This window comes from Phyllobates terribilis, unplaced genomic scaffold (genome assembly GCF_046119375.1).
Source record: "Phyllobates terribilis strain yellow unplaced genomic scaffold, ASM4611937v1 Scaffold_4__5_contigs__length_816908805, whole genome shotgun sequence".
NCBI lineage: Eukaryota > Metazoa > Chordata > Amphibia > Anura > Dendrobatidae > Phyllobates > Phyllobates terribilis.
The window spans coordinates 37512932-37530721 of record NW_027362764.1 but is presented as its reverse complement, the minus strand read 5'-3'; the positions used below and the strand labels follow the sequence as shown (position 1 = coordinate 37530721).

Genomic DNA, 17790 nt, shown 5'->3' with positions numbered 1-17790 from the left:
GTGGCAGTATTATAGTAGTTATATTCTTCTGCATAGGAGCAGTATTATAGTAGTTATATTCTTGTATATAGGGGCAGTATTATAGTAGTTATATTCTTGTACATAGGAGCAGTATTATAGTAGTTATATTCTTGTACATAGGAGCAGTATTATAGTAGTTATATTCTTGTACATAGGAGCAGTATTATAGTAGTTATATTCTTGTACATAGGGGCAGAATTATAGTAGTTATATTCTTGTACATAGGAGCAGTATTATAGTAGTTATATTCTTGTACATAGGGGCAGTATTATAGTAGTTCTATTCTTGTACATAGGGGGCAGTATTATAGTAGTTATATTCTTGTACATAGGAGCAGTATTATAGTAGTTATATTCTTGTACATAGGAGCAGTATTATAGTAGTTATATTCCTGTACAAATGGGCAGTATTATAGTAATTATATTCTTGTACATAGGGGCAGTATTATAGTAATTATATTCTTGTACATAGGAGGCAGTATTATAGTAGTTATATTCTTGTAGATAGGAGCAGTATTATAGCAGTTATATTCTTGTACATAGGAGCAGTATTATAGTAGTTATATTCTTGTACATAGGGGGCAGTATTATAGTAGTTATATTCTTGTACATAGGGGGCAGTATTATAGCAGTTATATTCTTGTACATAGGAGCAGTATTATAGTAGTTATATTCTTGTACATGGGGGGCAGTATTATAGTAGTTATATTCTTGTACATGGGGGGCAGTATTATAGTAGTTATATTCTTGTACATGGGGGGCAGTATTATACTAGTTATATTCTTGTACATGGGGGGCAGTATTATAGTAGTTATATTCCTGTACATAGGGGGCAGTATTGTAGTAGTTATATTCTTGTATATAGGGGGCAGTATTATAGTAGTTATATTCTTGTACATAGGAGAAGTATTATAGTAGTTATATTCTTGTACATAGGGGGCAGTATTATAGTAGTTATATTCTTGTACATAGGGGGCAGTATTATAGTAGTTATATTCCTGTACATAGGGGGCAGTATTATAGTAGTTATATTCTTGTATATAGGAGCAGTATTATAGTAGTTATATTCTTGTATATAGGAGCAGTATTATAGTAGTTATATTCTTGTACATAGGGGGCAGTATTATAGTAGTTATATTCTTGTACATAGGGGGCAGTATTATAGTAGTTATATTCTTTTACATAGGGGGCAGTATTATAGTAGTTATATTCTTGTACATAGGGGGCAGTATTATAGTAGTTATATTCTTGTACATAGGGGGCAGTATTATAGTAGTTATATTCCTGTACATAGGGGGCAGTATTATAGTAGTTATATTCTTGTATATAGGAGCAGTATTATAGTAGTTATATTCTTGTATATAGGAGCAGTATTATAGTAGTTATATTCTTGTACATAGGGGGCAGTATTATAGTAGTTATATTCTTGTACATAGGGGGCAGTATTATAGTAGTTATATTCTTGTACATAGGGGGCAGTATTATAGTAGTTATATTCTTGTACATAGGGGGCAGTATTATAGTAGTTATATTCTTGTACATAGGAGCAGTATTATAGTAGTTATATTCTTGTACATAGGAGCAGTATTATAGTAGTTATATTCTTGTACATAGGAGCAGTATTATAGTAGTTATATTCCTGTACATAGGGGCAGTATTATAGTAGTTATATTCCTGTACATAGGAGCAGTATTATAGTAGTTATATTCTTGTACATAGGAGCAGTATTAAGGTAGTTATATTCTTGTACAATTTAAGCCACGTCCGCATCTGGAAAGCCGAATATAGACCTTTTTTTTTGCCCTCACTTTTTTTTTTTTTTTTTTTTACACGTATGTATTCCTATAATTTTCAGCTCCAATTCTTGTATTCCATGTTTAATTATATCTAATTTTTTTTTTTTTTTTTTTACCTGTTTCCGAAAATACATATGTGGAGGCAGAGATTGTTCTGCGTTTCGCAGCGTGCTCCTGTAGCTCGTTCCTTTGTCTGTCGAGCACATGACCCTTCTTTCCCCGCGTGTGACTCTTTCCATAATGTAGTTGGAATTGTCGTCCTTCTGTATTGAAATGTTCTGAATCCAGATTTAATTGCAGCGCAGCAGAGAGAGGAGGCTGCCAGGAGGCAAATTAACTGGAAAACCAAACCCATCCTCCTTGTACAATGCGATTCTTCTGGAGAAACTATAGAGGCTTCACTAACCCCAGTTATTTTGCGGTGCACCAGCAAATGATGTAGGTGGGAGAGATGGGAATATAAAGAAATCTGTATCTCCTGTATGGCTGGAACTTGGCCTAGGATCTCCACTATCCAGTGATGTGGTATGCTGGGAGTAGTAGTTTTATGACAGAAGAATACTCAGAGTGGTGCCGCGGTGCGGGGAGGGTGCCATCATTTTGATCAGTTCTGGCCGTGACCTTGAAAGATGACGTGTCGAGGGAGAAGTTGTCAGATAAATGGCGCAGATTACTTCCAGCTTCTCCTTTAAATTTTATGGCTTTGGTTGTCTGAAGTGACAACCGGCTGCAGTTCTTCCAGTGGTTTTGTGTCCGTATCGAAGTGACATTTAAAGCGAAGCTGCACTTTTGTTCTAAAGGGAGACGACCTATCAAATAGCACTTGCCAATGGCCGTGGGGTGTTGCTCCCTTTTTGTTTTATCCCCACCTGGAAAACAAAGCTACTTTTTCTTTGCAAAAAGGCCATCCTTAAAGGGCAAGTTTACATTCACTGTCTTCATACATGACACTAAGATGTCATCGACTGAATTCCCTGAGTTGAAACGCTCAGTTCTTGCAATTCAGATTTGACTTGCAGACCTCCGAGCTAAGTTTGTGCCCCCTTCCCTTGAAGCTATTGGAACTGCTAATGATTTGATGTGCCTTTAATTGTAGAGCTGCAGCCAAAAGTGTTAAGACTGACGCAAATCTTCACCCTTTGCTCCTTCTATACTTCTCGCTCTTTTAGTCTGATGTTTCTATGGTTACTGACGGACAATTATAAACATTCCATTAGTTTTTTAACTTTTATTGACTAAACCATGAAGTTTCTGTGACGCCCCCCTGATTCTCCCGGCTTCTGCCCCTCGCCCCGGCAAATGGATATCAGCTTCTGAGTCAGATCCTGACTGACGGTCGCCTGTTCTTGCTCGTAGTTTATCACAATTTCAGTGATTTTTGTTTTGCCCCTCGCTTTTTGAGGATTAACCACAGGTTCTCTCTGGGGTGGAGATCTGGAGACTTTACTCGCCATGGACCCAAAATATACCGTAATTTACTTTTTCACCCAGCCACTTGATGAAGCGCCATGTCACAAGGCAAAAGTTTACAACTAAGTGGCTCGGTGAATAATAAAACTTGTTTTATTTTTTTGTTGAGCATTTTAGACTAAATTTTTATAACTGGATTTCATTTAAAAATTTGCATTGTTTGCCTCTTACAGGATTTTTCTTTCCTTGCACTTTGCTTATTGCAGAATGATTGATTTAACTGCGGATCCGTCAGTGAGCTTATTCGGTCTTATTTTCTGAACTCCTCTCAGCTGATTTTATAATCACATTGACTTTCCGCTCCGCTTTGGTATGATCCATGGTTATAAATCAGCATGGAGGGGTTAAGAAAAAAAAAATCCTGATGAATTCTCAGTTGAGGGTCATTCAGATGTCTGTTTTTTTTCATGTAAAAGAAAAATTGACCAAACTGATGAAATTCAATCTGTCTCATCAGTTTTATCTTTTTCTGCTGATGAGGAAAAGAATTTCTTCACCTTCATCTATCAGTCAGTGAAAAACGGACAGCACACAAATGGCGTCTGTTGACTTTTTTTTTTTACGGCCCCATAGACTTGCATTGCCGATTTTGATCCGACACTTGAATAGGTGTTCATATTGCTTAAATGCAGCTCTGGATGTGACTGGAGTATAATGGAAGATGTAATTTAGTACAAGTATTTGAAAATATCCTGAAAGTGGATAGACCTGGTGGTGGAGAATTTGCGAGATGTGGAACTCCCCTACTTACCGTAATAACTAGGACTGACGTATAGAAGGTTTCTCAAGATAAAAGGACAGAATTCTAAAAAAGAACCTTTATGTAGTGAGATCTTGAAAAGAAACTTTGTTTTGTTTTTTACCATCTGTTTCCATCAGAAGGAAAGATTTCCCTTGATTTGGATGAAAACATTGATCTTCTTTTATGTCAGAATTTTAAAAGCTCCGTCTGCTGTTGAATGACAGTAAATGTGACGGCGGCAATTTGACGAAAGAGTTGGGTTTTCATGTTGTGAATTTTAGAAAAGACTCTTGTATTTCGCCTGCCTGATGCCTTTTGTGAGCATGGATGGCTCCGTTACGGGTGACACATTTTCATTTAAGCTTGGTGACTGCGTTTTAAAGGGAATGTGTCATTGTGTGACCCATTGTTCAAAGCAAGTTTTTGTTGTGTGTATGTATATGTATATATAATATATATATATATTTTTTTTTTTAGTTTTCTGCATCACTATCCTTATTTAAAAATAAAATCTGCATACTTGCTATTCTTGCTCTGGCAATTGTGACTAATATTGTTACTCATACATCTGTTCTTCAGTTATTAGATTAACCTGTATACATTATACAACATAAAATCCATCATTCACAATGGGAGATGTCACAGCTCACCTCCTCCTCCTGTACAGTGACTGATAACACCTCTATACACAGTAGATAATACGGGATGCACCGTTCACAATAGGTGATGTCACAGCTCACCTCCTCCTGTACAATGACTAATATCTACTGTATATAGAGGTGTTATCAGTCATTGTACAGGAAGGGAGGAGGAGGTGAGCTGTGACATCACCTATTGTGTTAATGCTGCTCTTTGCTATGGAGGGTATTGTGATTTTCCGTGTGGTCCTCGCCGTACACTTTTCCAGAGTAACAAGTATGGGGTCAGGTTCACGTCTGTGTGAGAGAATCTCTTCTTGGAAATGGTTCCTAAAATATACACCTGAGTCTGCAGATCCGTGTGAGTGTTTGGCAACCTGAGAGGGGTGAAGGGGCGCAGCAGCAGAGATGAGCGGCCACTGATGAGTTTTGCACCTGTACAAGTTCATATTCACTGTTACACCTGACACAATCTTATAGAACACTTTATTCCTAGATCCCCCGCGCTCCCCAGTTACATTGTACCGTGTACATATAGGATCTCGCGCAAAAAAATCCAAACTGCTCTAGTAAGTGTCTGTGTTGCTCATAGCAACCAATCAGATTCCAGCTTACATTTCTCTAGAACAGGTTTGAAAGTGAAAGATGCGATCTGATTGGTTGCTATGGGGAACACTGATACTTTGAGTGCTGGGACAATTTTTACATATGGAGGCCGTTATGTATATTAGTATAGAGTAGGCCGGTTGTCTCATAAACGTCTCCTACAGTTTTATGATGGCTGCACGGGTAACATAATAAACAGTAGCCTAGTGGGAGGATGGGTGTTGGGCGTCTGGACTAAAGTTGCCCTTTAAGCGCCGTTGTCTGCACCTTGTTCGGCCTGACCCTGATGCTCCCGAGCAGATTAGAGGCCGCTGAATTGTGAGCTATATATATCCACGGGCAGATGCCGCTCGCTCAAAATATTATGGTGGGGACAGGCCGGTCACCACATAAGCCACCTCATGCAATCAGTCCCTGGTGACCGCCGTTTGGTGTCACGGTCGTATATTACGCCATTTTACCCAAATATCTGGACTTAAAGATGTGTATTTTATAGAAAAAACATATATCTCCGCATATGCCTGTTTTAAAGGGGTTCTCCAGGAATAGAAAAACATGGCCGCCTACTTCAAAAATAATGCCCCAACATTTATGGGGCACTGAGCTAGAATACCAAATACAACCTGAATACAGGTGTGGAGCCTTTCTTCTTTTTTTACTTCCAAAAAAATGGCTCCACACCAGTCTTCAGGTTGTATGTGATATTGCAGCTTAGCTGGGCACAACCCATGACTGTTTGGGCATTAATTTTGAAGAAGGCGGCCATGTTTTCCTAATCCTGGAAAATAAAATAATATCGCTGTCGTTTTGGCCGAGATATGATCTTTTTGAAGTTACCGGCCTGAGGCTGCACTACTGAGACAATGGCGCGTTTTTGATGCGTTTTTTTTATTTTTTTTGCATTTTGTGCGCTTTTTGCCTTATTTGCCATGTGGTTTTTCCTATGCATTGTATAGGAAAAACGCTGGCAAATCCGCACAAAGAATGGACATGCTGCATATTTAAACGCACATGAAAACCTGTCAGGAAAATAACTGATCATGTGCACAGATCTTCTCCTAGGAAATCCTGGGGCAAGGATTACAATGCATTTTTGTCCCATTTCTGTGCGCAAAAAATGCATCGTGTGCACATAGCCTAACAGGTAGTCCCAGCTCTACTGCACCAATGCAAAGCTCAGACTCTTACATTAATACGGAGGTTTCCCCTTTTTCCTCTAGTCTAGGAAAAGTTATCACTTGTGCTTTATTGGCACGTAATGATGACATTCATCAAGAATTGTTCCTTTCTATTGATTTGTATACATGCCAGTCTTCACTTCAGATCTGTCATTGTATTCATGAACCAGGAGGCTCTGGATGTACAGTGCTTCCCTGAGACAGGAGCTTCTTCTGAGGCCACGGCCCCACTATCCGTATTTGATCTGTATTCGGTCAGTATTTTTTCTTCAGGAGTGGGAGCCAAAACCAGGTGAGAAACAATCAGAGAAAAGGTATAATAGAAACAAGTCAACAATTCTGCATTAATCACCCACTCCTGAGAAAAAATACTGATAGTGGGGCCGTGGCCTTATGTTAACACTACAGATGTCTTCGACTTAATAGGTCAATAATGTGTTAGGAGGCCTGAAACCCTCGGGTGCAGATTTCCTTCCATGGCGGCCGTCCCCATGCGTCATTGTACCGAATCTACAGGTAACACGATGTCCGACCCGTTCACCTTGTGATCTCTGTCCCAGCGGTAATTAAAGCGTGAGACGTGATCGCCGCGCTCCTCATTATCGTTCTGATTACAAAACGGGCCGTACATGAATGACTGCGGCCATGCAGTGGCGATGTCTCACGTTGTCACCACCGGAATTAAAGGTAATCCGTTTCTTAAAAGAAATGGAGACTTGTCTGATATGTTTCCCCCACTAGTAAGGTAAAGGAACGACACACTAACCCTTTGGCAGCTGGCCGTTTTTTTTATTTGTGTTTGTTTTTTTCGTCTTTTTTTCCCCTTCCCCTTCTCAGAGCCATAACTTTTTTTTATCTTTCTATCCACACAGCTGTATGAGGGTTTTGTTTTTGCAGGACCAGTTGTAATTTTGAATAACACCTTTCACGTAACCATATATTATACAGAAAAAAAGGGAAAAACATATTCCAAGTGGGGTAGATTTTAAAATAAATTAAAATAGAACAATCTTTTTTTTTTTTTTTTTTTTTTTATATAGCGCCAACATATTCCGCAGTACTTTACATGCATTACCATGGCTGTCCCCGTTAGGGAATGTAGATTGTGAGTCCCATCAGTCTTTGGAGTGTAGGAGGAAACTGGAGAACCCGGAGGAAACCCCACGCAAACACGGGGAGAACATGCAAACTCCTTCCAGATATCGTCCTTGGTGGGATTTGAACCCTGGACCCCAGCGCTGCAAGGCTGCAGTGCTAACCACTGAGCCACTGTATACAGTGCTAACCACCAAGCCACCATACAGTGCTAACCACTGAGCAACCAAGCTGCCCTGTATATATATATTTTTTTCCCGGTTTCATCATTTTGGAATAAATATATATTCTATTTGTTCAGGCAATTGCACATGTAGCGATACCAAATAAGTTTTTAATGTTTTGCTACTTTTGTTGTGTAATCCTATGAGGCCCAGCCTGCTGCGGAACCTCACTGGTGCCAAAGGTAGAACAGATGTGTACATGCTTGAACACTTCTCCATTCACATCTATGGGATTTCTCATAGGAGTGAATGGAGCAGTAGTCGCACGCCTTCACTCCATTCATAAGGAGACTTTGGGATTACTGTCCTCCTGTGGATAGTGGAACAATCTTTTAAGAAAGTTGTGATGTGGACCAGATGATCCTATGGGTCCAATTTGCCAGAGATCCATGAATTACTTGTAGAGCTTTGTGCTCTGATTTGTGGAAATTACTTAAAGGGATTGTCCAGGATTAGAGAAACATGGTTGCTTTTTTTTACAAAGTGTGTGGTATTGCTTTTCACTTCCCTGGCATTTAGCTGCGATGTTGGACAACCCCTGGACTGTGGTGAAAAGTTTTTAACCCCTTTTAGATCACGTGACCTACGTGTTTAAAGGGCAGTTTCTGTGACCAATGATATGACAGGACAAGTCTGCAGATCTTTCCTAACTCTTGTAATAGAGTAACAATAAGTTGATCACACACAGACTGCAGCGCCTCCGCAGGTGAAATGAAGCATTACGTGATTCTCATTGAAATCAGTTGGATGTCTGTGTAGTGGAAAGACACGATGGGTCCTCCAGAGTGAGGGACGCTCTATGTATCTGCAACCTACTCAGGCTAATGGATAAGGGATCCCTGGGATGTGAGTGATACATATAGGAGATCTCTAGGACTGCAGGTGAGAATTACTGCGACGGGGAAGACCATTAGGCCATCATCAGATTTTACTGTAAAAGTAAAATATCCGATATATGAACAAACTGGTTTATTGTATTTTTTTTTCTTTTTCATTTTTTGTCTTTTTAACTAATCTTATTTTCATTTTTATTGCTTTCATTTACAGAAAGTTTATGAATAAGCACCAGAAGCCAGTGCTAACAGGCCAGCGGTTTAAAACCAGAAAGAGGGGTACGTTTCCATTGTCCGACGACCCATACTCTTCTTTCCTTTGTGGAATATCTGTTTCATCAAAACTTCTAAACTTTAGTACTGTTTCCTCTTTAAAAAAAAAAAAAAAAAAAGTGATTATAGGTAGCTGGGATTTTTTTTGTTATGTATTTTTATTTATTTTTTACTGTATGCAGGTGGGTGTCAAACATTGCTGTACAGGTTATTGGCTGCAGCGGTGACGTACACTGTAGTGGTGACATCACCTCTGCAGCCAATATACAGAGACTAGTAGTAATGGAGAGCCGAGAAGGGTCACTACCTGCTTATGTGTTACTTTACGGGTATAAAAGAATTTAAGGACCACTCTTTCTAAAGCATAAGACAGTATCCACCATTCACAATAGGTGATGTCACAGCTCGCCTCCTCCCCCTCCTGTGCAATGACTGATAACCCCTCTATATGAAGTAGATAAAACAGGATCCACCATTCACAATAGGTGATGTCACAGCTCTCATCCTCCCCCTCCTGTGCAATGACTGATAACCCCTCTATATGAAGTAGATAACACAGGATCCACCATTCACAATAGGTGATGTCACAGCTCTCATCCTCCTGTACAATGACTGATAACTAGTGTTGAGCGATACCTTCCGATATCAGGAAATATCGTATCGGATTGGATCGGACCGATACCCAAAAAGTATCGGATATCGCCGATTCCGATACCGGAAACCAATGCAAGTCAATGGGATACAAATATCGGAATGAAAATAAACCCTTTCTTTCCTTGTAGGTTAATTCTACATGAAGGAAAACAACTAACAGTAATGTAGAATGTATTACATGAAAAGCCGGCAATTCATCAGCGGCATACACCGGTACCCGACAATTTAGAACAGAAAGAATAAAGCTTCACACATAGATTAGATAGATAGAAACATGTCAGTCACATATATAATAAGTACAGTGACAGTGTTGCTTACTGTACTTGTCATTTAGTGTAAAGGATTTATTTAAAAAAATAAGTGTTTTCATGCACCGTCTCTTTAAAAAAGCCGGCCGGCAATTCAGCAGCGGTACCCGACAATTTATAACAGACAGAATAGAGCTTGACACATAGATTAGATAGAAACATGTCAGTCACATATATAATAAGTACAGTGACAGTGTTGGTTACTGTACTTGCATTTAGTGTTAAAATAAAGGATTTATTTTAAAAAAATTGGCGTGGGGTTCCCCTTAATTTTAGGCTCTAGCGGAGGTTAAGCAGACAACTGGGGCAGATGTTTGAAGCCTGGGAAGGGGGTAATACCCACGGAGCTTCCCAGGCTACTAATATCAGCCCCCAACTGAATACCTAGCCTTTACTAGCTATTAAAATGGGGGACCCCCCCAAAAAATGACGTGGGGTCCCCCCTAATTTAATAGCTAGCAAAGGCTAGGCAGACAGCTGGGGGGCTGATATTAATAGCCCAGGAAGGGTGCCATGAATATTGGCCCCCTCCCAGGCTAGAAACACCATCCGTCAGCCGCCCCAGAAATGGCGCATCCATAGGATGTGCCAATTCTGGCACTTAGCCTCGCTCTTCCCATTGCCCTGTTGCGGTGGCAGTGGGGTAATAGGGCTGGGGTTGATGTCAGCTTATAATGCCAGCTGACATCAAGCCCAGGTTAGTAATGGAGAGGCGTCTATAAGACACCCCCATTACTAACCCCATAGTCAAAGTTAAAAAAAAAACACAAACACCCAGAATAAAGTCCTTTAATTGAAATAAAGACACAATTCTTTATTGTTCTAAATTAAACCATACTTACCATCACGCCCATTCCAGCTGAAGCCAACGATCTCCTGTAATAAAAGAAAAATAATAAAGCAACCTCATCCTTACCTTTCCATGGTTCCCAGGACAGCTTCAGCTCTGCTACATCGAGATGACAGGCTGGACCGCAGCAGAACGCTGCCATCTAGCCTGTCATCCCGTAGACACTGAGAAGCGCAGGCATGCTTGCGCTCCTCAGTGTCTGGCTGTGACAGCATCCAGATGAGCCGAGGTCATGTCCAATGAACTCAGCTCACCTCATGCACGTCACTGACAGCGTGGGAGAATTCTCCTGCACTCAGCATGAGAATTTTCCCACACTGTCATTGGACATGACCTCACCTCATTCACGTCACTGACAGCGTGGGAAAATTCTCACGCTGAAGCGCTGAGTGCAGGAGAATTTTCCCACGCTGTCAGTGACGTGCATGAGGTGAGTTCATGTCCAATGATCTCAGCTCACCTCATGCACGTCACTGACAGCGTGGTTGAATTCTCACGCTGAAGCGCTGAGTGCAGGAGAATTCTCCCACGCTGTCAGTGACGTGCATGAGGTGAGCTGAGTTCATTGGACATGAACTCGGCTCATCTGGATGCCGTCACAGAGAGACACTGAGGAGCGCACGCATGCCTGCGCTTCTCAGTGTCTGCGGGATGACAGGCTGGATGGCAGCGTTCTGCTGCGGTCCAGCCTGTCATCTTGATGTAGCAGAGCTGAAGCTGTCCTGGGAACCATGGAAAGGTAAGGATGAGGTTGCTTTATTATTTTTCTTTTATTACAGGAGATCGTTGGCTTCAGCTGGAATGGGCGTGATGGTAAGTATGGTTTAATTTAGAACAATAAAGAATTGTGTCTTTATTTCAATTAAAGGACTTTATTCTGGGTGTTGTGTTTTTTTTAAATACTTTACTAGAAATTCATGGTGGTCATGTCTAATATTGGCGTGACCCCATGAATTTCGGGCTTGGGGCCAGCTGATAAAGGGGTTAAGGCCAGCTTGGCATTATTACCCAGTGAGCCACCGCACCAGGGCCCTGGATGAGTTGGGTACAGTGCCAGAAGATGGCGCTTCTATGAATGCGCCATTTTCCGGGGTGGCTGCGGACTGCAATTTGCAGCGGGGGGGGGCCCAGAAAGCTTGGGCCTCCCTGCGCTGCAGATTCCAGCCCCCAGCTGCCTAGTTGTACCTGGCTGGACACAAAAATAGGGCGAAGCCCCACGTATTTTTTTTTTAATTATTTCATGAAATTCCTGAAATAATTAAAAAAAAATTGAAGTGGGGCTTCGCACTATATTTGTGTCCAGCCAGGTACAGCAGGCAGGAACGGGCTGCCCCCAACCACCAGCTGCCTATTTGTACCTAGCCGGACACAACAATATAGGGAAGCCCTTTTTTTCTTAATTATTTCATGAATTTCATGAAATAATTAAAAAAAAAAATACGTGGGGCTTCGCCCTATTTTTGTGTCCAGCCAGGTACAACTAGGCAGCTGGGGGCTGGAATCTGCAGCGCAGGGAGGCCCAAGCTTTCTGCCCCCCCCTGGTGCAAATTGCAGTCCGCAGTCACCCCGGAAAATGGCTCGTTCATAGAAGCTGGATGCTGTACCTGGCTGGCATACAAAAATATGGCAAAGCCCACGTCAAATTTTTTGGAAAAATTAATTAAAAAATAAATAATAATTTAGGGACTGCATCTTTATTAACTCCTCAAATGTCATTTAGTGTTAAAATAAAGGATTTATTTAAAAAAAAATTGGCGTGGGATCCCCCATAATTTTAGGCTCTAGCGGAGGTTAAGCAGACGGCTGGGGCAGATGTTTGATCCTGGGAAGGGGGTAAAACCCACGGAGCTTCCCAGACTACTAATATCAGCCCCCAGCTGAATACCGAGCCTTTACTAGCTATTAAAATGGGGGACCCCCAAAAAAAAATGACATGGGGTCCCCCCTATTTTAATAGCTAGCAAAGGCTAGGCAGACAGCTGGGGGCTGATATTAATAGCCCAGGAAGGGTGCCATGAATATTGGCCCCCTCCCAGGCTAGAAACACCAGCCGTCAGCCGCCCCAGAAATGGCGAATCCATAGGATGCGCCAACTCTGGCACTTAGCCTCGCTCTTCCACGCTGCCCTGGTGCGGTGGCAGGGGGTAATAGGGTTGGGGTTCATGTCAGCGCCAGCTGCCATGAAGCCCAGGTTAGTAATGATGGGCGTCTATAAGACACCCCCATTACTAACCTACAAAGTGTTAAAAAGAAAAAACACACTACACCCAGAAAAAAATAATTTATTTGAAATAAAACACATTTTATTTAATTCTTAGTTTACTAAAAAAAAAATAGTTACCTGTACACGCTCCTGCGCTGATTTCCCATGCACAGGTGTCACATCTGGAGATGGTGACAGCTGTGCATGGCTGCTGTAAGCTCACGCTGCCGGGAACACGTCCGCTCCTGGCAGCGGGAGCCCCTGACTGAGGTCACCGGAGTGCATTCAGTCAGCACAGCTCCGGAGACCTCCTTTACGGCACTGCTGTACCGTGGGAATTTCTCACGATACAGCAGGGCCGTAAAGGAGCTGACCGGAGCAGCGCTGCCTGAACTCCGGCGAACCCGCTTATGCAATGACGGGTCATTCTGGCAGCGGCAGCGGTTCAGAGCGGTCACATTCTATGTGGCTGCTCTAAACTGGAGATCATCGTGGGACACTCGTGGACTACTACGGAGGGGTAAGGATAAGGTTGTGCTTTATTATTTTATATTTTATTACAGGAGATCGATGGCTTCGGGGAATTAGGTGTCTAGGTGAGTATAGGTGTAGTTTTTTATTTTTTACTTTATTTTAGGTGGCGATCGGCGGGGACAGGTAATGTATGAACTAATTTATTGTAGGTAACCACTGGCCACCAATGACATGTATTTAACATTTATTGGGGACACAGTAGGGCAATTTAAATAGCAGGATCAGGCTGATGGGAACTACTGCTCCCATCGAGCTGATCCTGCTGGCAGGAGTGGACGGGGGACAGACATAGGCCGATGGGAGTAGTAGTGTCACATCGGCCTATGTCTGCCTGCACGCACACACTCGCAGACATCGCACAGACACCGCACACACTCGCAGACATCGCACAGACACCGCACACACTCGCAGACATCGCACAGACACCGCACACACTCGCAGACATCGCACACACTCGCAGACATCGCACAGACACCGCACACACTCGCAGACATCGCACAGACACCGCACACACTCGCAGACATCGCACAGACACCGCACACACTCGCAGACATCGCACAGACATCGCACACACTCGCAGACACCGCGCAGACACCGCGCAGACACCGCGCAGACACCGCGCAGACACCGCGCAGACACCGCGCAGACACCGCGCAGACACCGCGCAGACACCGCGCAGACACCGCGCAGACACCGCGCAGACACCGCGCAGACACCGCGCAGACACCGCGCAGACACCGCGCAGACACCGCGCAGACACCGCGCAGACACCGCGCAGACACCGCGCAGACACCGCGCAGACACCGCGCAGACACCGCGCAGACACCGCGCAGACACCGCGCAGACACCGCGCAGACACCGCGCAGACACCGCGCAGACACCGCGCAGACACCGCGCAGACACCGCGCAGACACCGCGCAGACACCGCGCAGACACCGCGCAGACACCGCGCAGACACCGCGCAGACACCGCGCAGACACCGCGCAGACACCGCGCAGACACCGCGCAGACACCGCGCAGACACCGCGCAGACACCGCGCAGACACCGCGCAGACACCGCGCAGACACCGCGCAGACACCGCGCAGACACCGCGCAGACACCGCGCAGACACCGCGCAGACACCGCGCAGACACCGCGCAGACACCGCGCAGACACCGCGCAGACACCGCGCAGACACCGCGCAGACACCCCGCACACACTCGCAGACACCGCGCGCGCGCCATCGCGCAGACACCCACACACACCAATCATGACGGGCTGATCGTCTGGGAGGTGAGGCTGACCTGAGCGGCTGTGGGAAAGTTCATGTGAGTTCATGCAATGCAGTCAAGCATGAACTCACATGAACCCTCTGAGGGCACCGCAGCGACTTCAAATGAACAGCTGATCGGCATCACCTGATACCTCAGCTGTTCATTTGAAATAACCGGCGGGAAAGCGCAGCACAGAACGGGAAAGCTGGCGGTGAAGTCTTTTCACTGCCGGCTTCCCCGCCCGGGTCCTTCGCTCCCCGCTCCTTGGTGCTGCGCTCCCCGCCCGGTCTTAACTTACGATCGGGATGGGAGGTGGCGAGGGGAGCGGAGGATCGGGGTGGGAGGCTGTGGGGAAGCAGTATGAGGCAGTGTGATTGTTTAAAAGCCGGCGCCTTTTTACCGCCCGCCGGCTTTTAAACGATCAGGAGAATTCTGCCACGCTGGGATGGCATTCTGATGACAGGCTGGATCTCAGCTGAGCGCTGCCATCCAGCTTGTCATCCTTCAGAGACACTGCAGAGCGCAGGCATTATGGGAACTTCCGATTCCGGTGTTCGATATTGTAAAAGTATCGGAATTAAGTATCGGAATTCCGATACCGCGAATATCGGCCGATACCCGATATTTCAGTATCGGAATGCTGAACACTACTGATAACCCCTCTATATACAGTAGATAACACAGGATCCACTATTCACAATAGGTGATGTCACAGCTCACCTCCTCCCCCTCCTGTACAATGACTGATAACACCTGTATATACAGTAGATGACACAGGATCCACCATTCACAATAGGTGATGTCACAGCTCACCTCCTCCTCCTGTACAGTGAACTTTGAACAGTTCAGAGAATGTCAAGGAAATGTCTATATAAATGAATAAGAATATTAAGAATGTAACCAGCACGAAATATGGGATTTTTTGTTTTGTTTAGCTTGGCCAATGCATCTATTTTACCCACCGTTTTTTGCACACAGCCGGACTCTTTGTATTTTCATATGTTACTTCTCTCCCTCTGCGTTGTCTTCTTGATGAGCTACAGACCGTAGAAAAGGAAGCGGATCTCTAGTGATGAATCCACAAACCTTTCCTTGTTTTCTTTACAGATGAAAAAGAGAAATTTGAACCTACAGTTTTCCGGGACACAATCATCCAGGGCCTTAATGAAGCAGGCAACGAATTGGAAGCAGTAGCCAAATTTCTTGACACCACAGGATCACGATTGGACTATCGCCGCTATGCTGATACACTGTTTGACATTCTCATAGCTGGGAGCATGCTGGGTAAGGACCTACTCATACATCTATGGTAAAAAGAAAAAAAGGGGTGGGGGCATTCATCAAAAATGTGGTCTATTCTTCCACGATGTCCATTTACTGCATATAACGATTGCAGCTGCCAGCATCATGTGGAGCATTTACTGCTACAATATTGCCATTTTTTTATGAGGATGAAAAAATACTGCCCCTATGTACAAGAATATAACTACTATAATACTGCTCCCTATATACAAGAATATAACTACTATAATACTGCTCCCTATATACAAGAATATAACTACTATAATACTGCCCCCTATGTACAAGAATATAACTACTATAATACTGCTCCTATGTACAAGAATATCACTACTATAATACTGCCCCTATGTACATGAATATCACTACTATAATACTGCCCCCTATGTACAAGAATATAACTACTATAATACTGCTCCTATATACAAGAATATAACTACTATAATACTGACCCCTATGTACAGGAAAATAACTACAATAATACTGCTCCTATGTACAAGAATATAACTACTATGATACTGCTCCCTATGTACAAGAATATAACTACTACAATACTGCCTCCTATGTACAAGAATATAACTACTATAATACTGCTCCTATGTACAAGAATATAACTACTATGATACTGCTCCCTATGTACAAGAATATAACTACTATAATACTGCCCCTATGTACAAGAATATAACTACTATAATACTGCCCCTATGTACAAGAATATAACTACTACAATACTGCCTCCTATGTACAAGAATATAACTACTATAATACTGCTCCTATGTACAAGAATATAACTACTATGATACTGCTCCCTATGTACAAGAATATAACTACTATAATACTGCTCCTATGTACAAGAATATAACTACAATACTGCCTCCTATGTACAAGAATATAACTACTAAAATACTGCCTCCTATGTACAAGAATATAACTACTATAATACTGCTCCTATGTACAAGAATATAACTACTATAATACTGCCCCCTATGTACAAGAATATAACTACTACAATACTGCTCCTATGTACAAGAATATAACTACTATAATACTGCTCCTATGTACAAGAATATAACTACTATAATACTGCCCCTATGTACAAGAATATAACTACTATAATACTGCCCCCTATGTACAAGAATATAACTACTATAATACTGCCCCCTATGTACAAGAATATAACTACTATAATACTGCTCCTATGTACAAGAATATACCTACTATAATACTGCCTCCTATGTACAAGAATATAACTACTATGATACTGCCTTCTTGGGAAGATCCTCTATCCATATATCATATTTTTATCTTCAGTCACCTCCTTCTCCCTCCGGTGCGATTCTTGCAGTAGGATCATTACCTGTAATGTCCTCGGATATAATGGTGCGGTACGAGCAGTGTCTTTTATTAAGGGTCTACAATGTAATGTCTTGCCTCTAGTAGATTTCCGTCTGGCAGGCTTTAGGTGGGAATTGGTCTGAAGCCAGTTTTGCCTCTAGAGATGGAGTGAGAGCCGTCATGTCCCTGTCAGATTTGGATGAAGCTGCAAAATGTGGTTCCACAAAACTTATGTGGAGGGGGTAGTGGCGGCTGGAGGTGACCTGACTGCTGGGGAGCTGTACTAATGTCTTATTTGTAATGGGAAGCTTGACAGCCTGGAGTTGCTTTTCACGGTATTTCTTAGCTGCAAGTTACAGATCCACTCCTCTGTCCCACGGGAAAAAGGAAATAAAGCTCTTAAATTACTTTTGTCGGCCAGTGTCGCTACGGGTTTAATAAAATCCATGAACTTCTTGTTTTTGGGGCTTGTTGTAAA

The 17790-nt window shown here is 43.1% G+C and overlaps 1 protein-coding gene across 1 annotated transcript in view; it reads left to right on the top strand.

Moving 5' to 3' along the window:
* BZW2 (basic leucine zipper and W2 domains 2) overlaps window positions 1-17790 on the top strand; it is a 40189-nt gene that overhangs the window by 4398 nt on the left and 18001 nt on the right. Inside the window, exons 2-3 of the mRNA XM_073677259.1 lie at window positions 8817-8881; window positions 15786-15962. Of these exons, the coding sequence (XP_073533360.1) occupies window positions 8817-8881; window positions 15786-15962 (242 nt within the window). The remainder of the gene's footprint in view (window positions 1-8816; window positions 8882-15785; window positions 15963-17790) is intronic.